The sequence below is a fragment of the Sus scrofa genome, chromosome 10, assembly GCF_054392235.1.
Source record: "Sus scrofa isolate SSC_HxYL_T2T_F1_AM1 chromosome 10, Sscrofa_HxYL_maternal_Yorkshire_Landrace_v2.0, whole genome shotgun sequence".
In the NCBI taxonomy this organism is placed as follows: domain Eukaryota; kingdom Metazoa; phylum Chordata; class Mammalia; order Artiodactyla; family Suidae; genus Sus; species Sus scrofa.
This window is the reverse complement of record NC_139392.1, coordinates 3,524,123-3,535,456: the sequence shown is the minus strand read 5'-3', so window position 1 is coordinate 3,535,456 and position 11,334 is coordinate 3,524,123. Positions and strand designations below refer to the sequence as shown.

The window sequence follows — 11,334 nt, the reverse complement described above, 5'->3', positions numbered from 1 at the left end:
TGTTTAAAAACAGTGATATACCTCATTTTCTCACAACAAAGGAGTGATGATATGTACCCAGTAGCTACAAGAATATGTTCATATTAACACATTTCACATGACAGCTGTTTTAGCCCGCGTAGTTCCACATTAATACATCAGGAACTTACTGTTAGATTTCTGAGAGCAGAACCTGGATATATTTGTACGTTCTTCCCTTCTTAGATACACATTTTCAAATTCTGGAGATGTACAAGATAAGCCTGCCTTCATTGTTGCCTCATAAAAAATAAAGCCCTATCTTCTCCAAAAGAAGATACCCCCAGAGATTTACACAGTTCAGATTCAAGCATCTTGGCGGAGATGAACACTTTCCTATTTATAATTTATCAGTCGCACCACAGCTTCATCAACCGCGAAGGGCTTTCTACCCATTTGGGAAGGATGATGACAGAAAAGAGGTGTATGATGCTTTCTTCAAAGACAGAATAGGGTGTCATCTGAAGAAAATCACAAGATCCCACTGCCTCAAAATATCCTTCCCTATCTAGGACCTGAAATTCCCATCATGGTCATAGGAGATGAAAAAGGCATCTGAATCCAAGCTTTAGGTACAGAGTGAAGCACTGGTGCTGACACTTTACCTGCTGCCTAGCAAGGAGCAAAACTTGGGAAAAAAAGATGACGGGCATACAGAGTGGCACAGAAAAATCGGCTGAGAGAGCCAAGATGTGAGGGTACACAGAGGTCACCACATTCCAAACAGGAGTGGGAACTGGGGCGGGAGAAACAACGGAAAGGGATTTCTTAGTAAAATCTCCCTACGCTGCTAACAGAAAACCAAAAGGAGATGGTGGGTTTAGCTTAAAAATCAAGTGTTAAGAGGTGCAAACTACTACGCATAAAATAAATAATAAGGATACGGTGTACAACACAGGGAATGCAGCCAGTGCTCTGTGATCACGGAGATGGTGCCATGCACCTGAAACTAACAAAACATTGTCGGAGTTCCCGTCGTGGCGCCGTGGTTAACGAATCCGACTAGGAACCATGAGGTTGCGGGTTCTATCCCTGGCCTTGCTCAGTGGGTCGAGGATCCAGCGTTGCCGTGAGCTGTGGTGTACGTTTCAGACGCGGCTCGGATCCCGCGTTGCTGTGGCTCTGGTGTAGGCCAGCGGCTACAGCTCCGATTTGACCCCTAGCCTGGGAACCTCCATATGCCGCGGGAGCGGCCCAAAGAAATAGGAAAAAGACAAAAACATAAATAAATAAATAAATAAAACAGTTCTTATAAAAAAAAAAATAAATAAAACATTGTCAATCAACTCTACCTCAATTTAAAAAATAAGAATAAAATTAAGTATACAGGAAAAAGTCACTGTGCCTGTTCAGGCTACTTTGAATTGCGATTTCCCGCTGAATCAACAGCAGTCGAATGACTTTGTTAAAGCAGCTAGTCCCAAGTGCTAACTATAAATTTTAGCAGGAAAAAAATAAGTAGCATTCCTATAAAAATAAAAAGCAAGTATTAAGTTCCTCCCACACAATATTTTAGAAGCACTTCTTTAATAAAAACCTGTCCAGCTTCGATTCAATACAGATACTGTCCATATGATCGTTAATTAGATGAGGTTTCTGCCCCAAAGGATGTGTGACCTGATAACTAAAATACAAAGTAATAATGGCCAAGGTTGACATGTGTGCAGAGGGTGGTGGAATCCCAGCAGAAGCATCTATGTCCACCCAGCAGAATCTGGGAAGAGCAGAGGAGATGGGGCGCAAGACAATTCTTATTTTATTTTATTTTTTTGTCTTTTTAGGGCTGCGCCCATGGCATATGAAGGTTCCCAGGCTAGGGGTCTAATCAGAGTTGTAGCCACCAGCCTACGCCAGAGCCATAGCAACGCGGGATCCGAGCCTCGTCTGTGACCTACAGCACAGCTCACGGCAACGCTGGATCCTTAACCCACTGAGCGAGGCCAGGGATAGAACCCGCAACCTCATGGTTCCTAGTCGGATTCGTTAACCACTGCGCCACGACAGGAACTCCCACTAGATGATTCTTAAAGGGTAATTAAGAGATCGTTCAGAGGAAAGAGGAAGGTGGTGTGGACGGAGACGAGGGCTCGAGAAGGGAAACCCTGTGACAATTAGGAAGATTTCAAAGAAGGCGGAGCCCCTGGCATCAGATCTCAGTCCAAACCCGGCTCCCACAGTCAGCAGCTTTGGGAGTTCAAGAAACTGCTAAACCTCTCTGCGCCTTGTTTTTCCTTCCTCTGTAAAAGGATCATGACACTATCATTAATGACATCTACCTAGCTTTTGGAGATTTAAATGCATATCAAGCCCCGAGGCTGTGTTCAATAAAATTTAACCACATTATTCGTTGCCATGAAAGTCCAAATGAGCTGGGCAAGGGAGGACCAAAAAAATATTTCGGAGGGAGAATCTGTGAACTGGTCGGATAAGGGAAGTGATAGAGCGATTGAGGCGAATCCAAAGCTTCTCACCAGAGCATCAGGGTGAGAACAGCCACCCTTAGAGGAGAAAGCAGCTTGGAAGGTGAGCAGGACAGGAGGCCTGGGAGTGTGCATGTGCACAAGCCATGACGGGGCTTCAGACAGGCAGGAAGGGAGACCTGGGACCTGTGTGCAGGGCTGTCACTGACCAGAGACGGTCGTTTAGGGAAAACTGCAGAACGGACCCAAAGCACCCAATCAAACTTGAGAAAAAAAAATCATACTAATGACTCTTAAATTCTCCTATAGAGGATTGGATAAAGAAGATGCGGTCCATATATACCAGGGAATATCACTCAGCCATAAAAAAGAAGGAAATAACGCCATGTGCAGCAACATGGTTGGACCTAGAGATTATCATACTCACTGAAGCTAAGCCAGACAGAGAAAGGCAAATATGATATGAGATCACTAACGCGTGGCATCCAATAAAAACAATGCAAAAGAACTTGCAAAACAGAAACAAACCCAAAGACTTTGAAACCAAATTTACGGCTACCAAATATGTGGGGGAGGATAAATCTGGAGGATGGGATTGACGTACACACGGTTCCCTCTGTGGGAAAAGAATCTGAAAAGGAATGAATATAAGTATACGCACACCTGAGTGACTTTTCTGGACACCTGAAACCAACCCAACATGTTCAGCCAACTACACTCCAAGGACATTTTAAAAATTCTCACTGTAGCCTCATCACGATGTTTACAGTGATGGTGATGATCGTTTACTGGGTGTTACATGTTGCAGACATTGTGCGAAGTGCTTGGATAGTCATTCAACAAACAGTGATGGTGCCCCTGCCAAATGTCAGCCTGGTTCTCAGAGACGGGGCGTCACCATGGAGCCCGGCAGGAAAAAGCTTGTGTAGCCCTGGTGTAATAAAACACTAACCAAATAAAGACAATCACACCGGATTATGCCAAGTGCTATAAAGAAAGGAAACCAAAACAGTTCGATGGAGAGCAGCAGGACGGGGTGTTGAGACTGGAGAAAGGGGTCAGGGCATCCGCTCTGCAAGCCCCCCCCCCCCATAACCCGTCCAAAGCTGGGGCATCCAGGCTTTGAGGAGTTAAGTAACTTTCTCAGTGCCTCTTGGCAAGAACCAAGGTTTTTCTAACTCAAATGCCTTAACCATGATACGTGTGCCCCCCTCCCCACCAAGCTAGACGGAAAGTAAATGCACGACAATCTACTGTATTAAAATACGCACTCGAATGTCAAGTGCCATAACCTATGGAGCCTGTTTGCATCTGGAAGGCCACTATCATAGCTGTCACTCGCTCCTCCTGCTAAAAAACCCATACGAGACTGGTTTAAAACATCGTTGAGGCGTTCCCATCGTGGCTCCGTAGTAACAACCCCGACGAGTAGCCATGAGGACGCGGGTTCCATCCCTAGCCTCCCTCGAGTGGGTTAAGGATCTGGTGTTGCCGTGAGCTACAGTGTAGGTCACAGACACAGCCTGGATCCTGCGCTGCTGTGGCTGTGGTGTAGGCTGGCAGCTACAGCTCCAATTCCACCCCTAGCCTGGGAACGTCCATATGGCACAGGTGCGGCTCTAAAAAGACAAAAAAAAAAAAAAAATCATTGATGCTGAGATCTCTGATAGGAAGAATTACCAGGCAAGTGATACCCAAATGCTAATAATAAGATAAAACCTCCTCTCTCTAGTCAGCAAGTATATTGTTCGAGCCAGGAGCGGAAACACACACACTGGGTACTCAGTGTATATTTCTGAAAGTGAGGGGTGGGGAGGGGAAGAGGGCAAGTCCCGAGCCTGTCAGGAGGCCGGGGGTCCCGGTACTCACCGTGCTGCCCCCACGCTCTCACCGCTGCCCCGGATGCACAATGAGCGGGAGGTCCAGGCTTAGGACCATGGTCAAGGTCAGTCAGTACTAACTGGCGCATCTTCAGTTTTGGGTCCTGGAGGGACAGATGTGGGCAAATAGCGGAAAATGTCATTAGCAACACGAAAAGCCAACAAGAGAAAGTGCTCGAAGAACCTCGACTCTGTGGCCAACAAATTGAGAGAAAATGAAGGAAATCATGAGGGAATTTCATTTTGTTTAACAAGCAGCGTCTGTCTCACTTGAGGTCTTCTTAAAAGATCTCTCAGCCGTACATGCAGCAGCGCTGGCCACCTTCTGAAGACAGCACCCAACATCTGGCACCAAAACTGTCCCCTTGTCCCGCAGTTCTGCTTAAAATTAGGAACCAGTCACACAGGGCTTAGGTTTTTAACCTACATAAAAAGTATGTTTATATAAAGGTTTGACCAGTGGCATTTTCAAATGCTAGCAGTTAATGGGCAGAACGCCTTAGAAAGAACAGCTCATTTTCAAAAACCAATAGTCTTCAACGTTCAGGAAAAGTGTGGATGGCTATCACATTAACGTGAGCCTCAAAACCACCCTGCCAGGATGCAGGTTCGTCCCTGATGCGCAGAGGAAGAGAGTGGGGGCCCCAGGCACGTGGCCCGGGGAGGGTGAGTGCTGAGGTCCCCAAGAATCCAGCGGCAGGTGGCCGCAGGACCTGTCCTAGGGAGGCGCAGCACGAGGTCCGTGAGGTGATGGACTGAGATGTCCAGACCGCTGTACCTGGCAGACCACTGCAAGCCTCAAGACAGCTCTCGAGACAGAGCTTGGAATTTTAGAGAGTCGTGGTGCATGAGAATCAGACGGGGGAAGGCTGTAGGCAGGATAGGAGAGGAAACTCAAACGCAGCACCTGAGCGGAAACAGAAGGAGCCGTGTTGTCAGCGGAGGGGAGCAGGGCCTCCGAGGCCAATCGCTGGAAGGGACAAGGGAGAAAGGGAGAAACGCGCTGCGTGCAGAGACCCTGAGAGTAAACAAGCAGTGCTTCTCTGTAATGATCAACACCCTTCATTAGCGAGCTTCCACTCTTAATAAGGAAAGGAAACTTTTCCATACGAGAAAGGAACTGGCCAGATCTATAAACACCCTTCGTTTCAAACTTATCCTTTAAAAGGCATGGTTTACAGCCGGAGGTGGGAAAACCCGCTGGCTAATTTGACATCTTGACAGGATTCCAGCTCATCTTGCTGCTTCTAATTAATAGCGCAGGGAGCTATATTGCTAGACACTTTGAGGTGCGTTTCTGGCAGCATTAGTCAGTGAGTTCTTTCTCAGGGGCCCCTGCTGGTGAGAAGAAGAAGAAATGACAGATAAGGTAAACAGAGTCTGCTGTCAGGCTCCAAGGCTGTTTTTAGGCTCTGAGAGCACCCCCACCCCGACCCTGCCTTTCGGTGATTCACCTATAAGTTACCTCCCAAGCAACTCAACCTAAAATTGGACCCTAAGTGCCGGCTCAGTGGTTATGCCTCAGCTTGGCAGTTTGTTTCCAAAACTGCCACAAATGAATGTTATTATTAGCCTAAAGGTTTGGTGAAAAGTGTCCTCGAGGCTTATTCTTTGAGAAGAGGAAAAAGAAAAAAAGATACTGAGGTCCTGTTTCCAGGAAAATCGTTGGAAGCTGCTAGGCGTCAGGCACTGTGATGGTCATGCTGCATTTACCTCACTTAGGTCTCAGGCTAAATGTGCAAAGCCGTTGTTAACTCCACTTGAACCTTGAGCTTCGGAGCTTCGGAGAGTTTAAAAACTTGTCCAAGCTCACCCAAGGAACCAAGAAACCCAGCCAGGACTAACACTAAGAACATTCTGACCCTGAAATCCCTCCTCTTCCCATAAATCAAAAGAGATGTTGCTGATTAAAGACCAAAATTGCAACTTCTTTCCATCACTTGCCTACAAATCAGCCTCATTTTTAGAGGAGGCGCTTGTGGCACTGAGAAATGACTGATTTCCTGGATAAATAAATCCCTGAGGAGCTACTGTCATCAAACTACACCATGAGGAGGGGTGCAGCCACCATCCGAAAGACTTACAAGGTAGGAAGTTCTTTCCATGCAAAATGCAACAGTTACCGATGTGTGCTCGGATGCGTATTTTAAGACAAAAATAAATGTAATTTTAAAAGATACTGCTTTCTTGGAGCTCTCCTGTGGTTCAGCAGGTTAAGGACCCCGAGCTGTCACTGCAGGGGCTCAGGTCGCTGTTGTGGCACAGGTTTGATCCCTGGCCCAGGAACTTCTGCATGCCACGGATGGGGCCAAAATATATATATATTACTTTCTTCAGTAACTCCATGTCTTCCCAAAGGCAGGGGAATTATTCAGATAAACTGAACTGAATAATCTGAATATTCTGAACTGATAATTGCTTAGAAAACAGGAAGACATTCAGAGGCCATTCCTTGCTTGCTAGACCTGTCTGGGGTAGCCTCTGACCAGCCAATCATCTACACGCCCAGCCCGGATCTCTGTCCTGCACTCCAGACCTACCCTGGGCAAAGCCACCACATTTCAGGGCCACCATGCACAGTGTGCCTTTCTTGTCAGTTATTGTGCTAAAGATACATTATCATCACTCAGCCTCAGTACCTCTGAAAAGTGGAAGATCTGAATCCCACTTTTCAGATGATGAAACTGTTACCTACCTGAAGTCACAAAACCGAACAACCGAGAGAGAGCTAAGCAGTAATCCAAGGCCAGGTCTTGCTGGTTCCAAGGCTGATCCTTGTGGCTCCTGCCCTGACGGGCTCGCCATACGATCCCCCATCCCCACCTGTGGTGCCAGAGCTTTCCTCGTCCTTCTGTGTCAAGAACTGAGTGCACGTGTTCTCCTTAGGCTTCACCTCTGCTCTTTTTCTCCCAGATTCTTTATCAGCATGAGTGGCATCACTTATCCACTGAGACACATGTCTGTGCTCGCCTGTCTATCTCCTCCTCTGAATTCCCAGGTACCTGTGTGTGCCTTCAACCTCTCAGAGGGTCTGACACACCTAATATACAAACAATTGCTTAGTAAATGATGCTCTCCAGTCCTTCAAGACTCACTCCTCTCCTTTGCTCCCTAAGACCGAGAGTTACCAAGTAGAGTCAGTCATATTGTAATTATTCTGCGTGATGAGAGATGGTTACCAGAGCTATCATCGTGATCCATTTCTAACATGTATAAAGGTAGAACCACCATGTCGTTCACCTGCCATTAATACAGTACTGTATGTCAGCTATATTTCAATAAAAACATTTAAAACAAAATAGAGTGAGTCTTCAAAAGTGATCCTTCGTACAGAATTTCTAATCATAAAATAGCTCATTTCACATGTTCAAAATATGGAAATGTATTTCTTGTATTAAATACCACCCAGTACTTTATCTCATCTTCTTATTTATATATCTCAGTTGGTCTCACCTTCATTACCATGTAGTATTTGTAGAAGGAAAAAAAATGAGATATTAACCAAAAAATGTTACTTGGGGGGTGGGGGATGGGTGAATTAGGTGAAGGGGTCAAAAGCTATAAACTTCCAGTTATAGAAAAAGCCATGGGGGTGTGATGTCCAAATGGTGACTATAGTTAACGGTACTATGTGACATGTTGAAAGTCACTGAGAGAGTAAATCTTACCAGGTCTCATCAAAAGAAAAACATTTTGTAACTGCATGTGGTGACCGATGATAACTGACTCGCGGTGGTAACTGTTTCTCAACATATGCAAATATCAACTCACGATGTTGTACACTTGAAACGAATGTTATATGTCAGTTATAGCTCAATTTTTAAAAATGGATTTTTAGTTGCATTTCTACGGCCCTCCTTCATTTTGTCAGCAGCAAAGAGCAGCTCAAGGAAACATGTAAAGAGAGCACAGAAAGCAAATGGTCAAAAGCTTGGCTTTAGAGCTGCGACATAAGACCTGAAACTCGTAGTGACAATGACCTTAAAATATCGTTATGGACAAGCACAGACATTTCATACTTCGAGATGGTCTTCTCGAAAACCCAAGCATCGTGCTGACGCCATTGGAAAAACAAGAAGGTCTCTAATAAGGAATAGTTAGAATCACTCTTTAACGAAATTTTCTAAACGTTTTGTCCTTAGCATGGAAAATATTATTTCAAGTTTATTTTTTATAGTTTTATATATATACACGTATTCACCTTCTAGTCTTTATACTTTACCAGTAGAACTCTAGAAAACAATTCATGAGAAATTCTGCTTTGATAAAGATCAGAACATTCTTATAAACACTGTTTCCATAAATGCACTTGCTTCCTCTGGGTTCGGCACTTTTCCCTGTTAGATTTCACCGGCCTGAAATTTCTGCCCCCTTCCTCTTGGCTCCAAACAAATCCTGTGCCTCCTTCGATACCCGGTTCACATCCCACTGTGTCTTCCCGAAGTCCTCATGACCATCCCAGGCCAGGGAGCATCTCTCTGTCACCTCTGGACACCCACAGCAACCCTTGCAAATGAAATCCACGGGCCATAAATCTTCTACGCTTCTGTCATCGTGTTTACCCTTCTGCAACTATTTGAACCACTTTTTAATATTGTTATTATCATATTATTTTCAAGAATACAACTCTTATTTCTGCCACTAGAGTATAAACTTTTGGAGGGAAGTTACTAAGTTTTCCATCTTTATATCCAACAGAGACCACATAAGTGGTTTGCAGGGGGTAAAGGCTAAAAGTACATTTGATGCACTATTTTATCATTTAGTGATTATTATAACAACTTATAATGCCATCAAGTTAATAATTATATAATAGTATATTAGTAATTATTGATATATAATACTAATAACTGTTATATATTGATTACATATTATTATTTATTAGGCATTTGCCATGTGCCAGGTAGCATGCCAATCATTTCATATGGACCATTGCCTTCAACTCTCACAAAAACTTATAAATTTGGTTCCATCATTACCTTTAATGTTTAGCACATAAAAGAGACTTTAGAGTCTTTAGAGGTAAATAATTTATTCTAAGCTACACAGCTAGAAATGGAAAACCAGAACTTAACTTTATCTCCAATGCTAAATTCCTCCTTGCAGGAATCCGCATGTAGGAATCCCTCAGGAAGAGAAAGTTTTATTATCTGTTTTACTGATGTCATTGTTTTAGGTGCTTTTTTGTTTTGTTTTTTGTTTTTGTTTTTTAGGGCCCCACCCATGGACATGGAGATTCCCAGCTTAAGGGCCCAACTGGAGCTGCACCTGCTGGTCTATACCACAGCCAGAGCAATGCATGATTCGAGCCATGTCTGCGACCTATACCACAGTTTGGGGCAACGCTGGATCCTTAACCCACGGAGTGAGGCCAGGGATCGAACCCATGTCCTCGTGGATACTGGCTGGGTTTGTTTCCGCTGAGCCACAACGGGAACTCCTAGGTATTTTTTTTTAATGTTTATTTTTATTTTATTTTTATACAATTTTTAAAGGTTAATACTCCATATATGATTATTACAAAATATTGGCTCTATTCCCCATGCTGTACAATAATACATCCTTGGAGCCTCTAGTTCATACCTCTGATTCCCTGACTGCTACACTGGGCGAGTATTCCTTTCTAATAACCAATCTGCATCCGAGTATCTAGATCACCAGAAAGCAACGGGAAGGCGCCCTGAAACAGTCTCCCGAAGTAAGAAGTGGACGCGTTGCTTTAACGAAGTAAAATAAATTTTCAGAGGAAAAAAAACCACTAAATCGCATTAATAGAAAACATAATGAACCAGAACTCAGCCATAAATAATGACAAATATTACACAGAGAGGTCTAACTATGACAGTCGGTACTAATTCTGAAAAACAACTCGGCAGTTAAAAAGTACAACGGGGAATAAAACAATTATTGTCAACTAAATCACTGTGAGAGAGAAAAGTGTTTTTTTAAAACCTCCTGATAAGATCTGGAATTGGTGAAATCATCTACTTGTGAATCACAACGAAAGATAAAGAGGCTATAAAGTACTTTGAGTACAATACTATCTGTTCTTGGTTTATTGCGTCTAACAGACAAAGAACTAATACACATAAAAGGAGTTGGAAATATGCAAGGACCTCTAGAGAGTTAGGGTGTCTAAAAAGACATTTCAAAACTAATATGTCCAAAAAGGAATTCTTGACCTTCCTCCAATACCTACCCCTTTCCAATTTTCCTCATCTCGGCAACCACCACTGCCCCTTCTCAGTTCTGCTGAGTTTTTCCTGTTAAATTTCAACAGCCTGAAATGTCTGCCTCCCTCTCTTGGCTTCAAGCAAGTCCTGTTCCTCCCTCAATATCCAGTTCAAATCCTACCATGTTTTCCCAAAGCCCTCGGGATCACCCCAGGCTAGGAAGCCACCTCTCCGTCACCTCTGAATGCCCACAACAACCATAATCAATGCTGCTCATAGGCCATGAAAACTTGGGTCCCAACCTTGGGAATCTCCCTGAACTCTGCTCAGTCACAGCCCACACGCAATGCATCAGTCAATCCCGTCACCTCTTCCTTTGAAATAGACCCTGAATCCTATTAAGCCACTACTTTGACCAAGCCGCTCTCGTGGTGTGCCTGGACTAGTGCAGAGACCTCTGGTTAGCCTTCCAGCGTCTCCCTCTTCACTCTAGTCATTTTCCCCAACACACACACGCTCGTGCACGTACACGAGCCAAAGGATTCTTTTGAGATAGTGTCAGATGACATCACTCTTCAAAAATCCTCCAGTGATTTTAACAGCATTCAAGGGAAAAAGCCCCTAATCCTTGCCGTGTTCTAGCAGGCCCACAGATATCCCATCATCAAGCCCATCTAATTCTCTTCCTACCATTCTCTACTGCTCTACCTCCACCAGCGAAATCTCACCGCCATTCCCGCTACTCCAGACACTCTTCTGTGAACTCACCATTCTCTCCTCCCCTACACCAAGGCATGTGCACATGCTAATCCCTGGGTCTGGAGTGTTCTCCGTTCAGTTCTC

At 44.3% G+C, this 11,334-nt stretch overlaps 1 protein-coding gene across 5 annotated transcripts in view; it reads right to left on the bottom strand.

Moving 5' to 3' along the window:
- The window catches only part of LOC102166310 (uncharacterized), a 671,646-nt gene that overhangs the window by 415,799 nt on the left and 244,513 nt on the right, over positions 1–11,334 (bottom strand). For all 5 annotated transcript variants that reach the window (XR_014817241.1, XR_014817236.1, XR_014817244.1 and 2 more), the window contains one exon: positions 4,308–4,422. Coding sequence is in view for 1 of the 5 variants with exons in the window: in XM_084979029.1 (XP_084835155.1) it covers positions 4,308–4,422 (115 nt within the window). In the remaining 4 variants the exon portion in view is untranslated. The remainder of the gene's footprint in view (positions 1–4,307; positions 4,423–11,334) is intronic.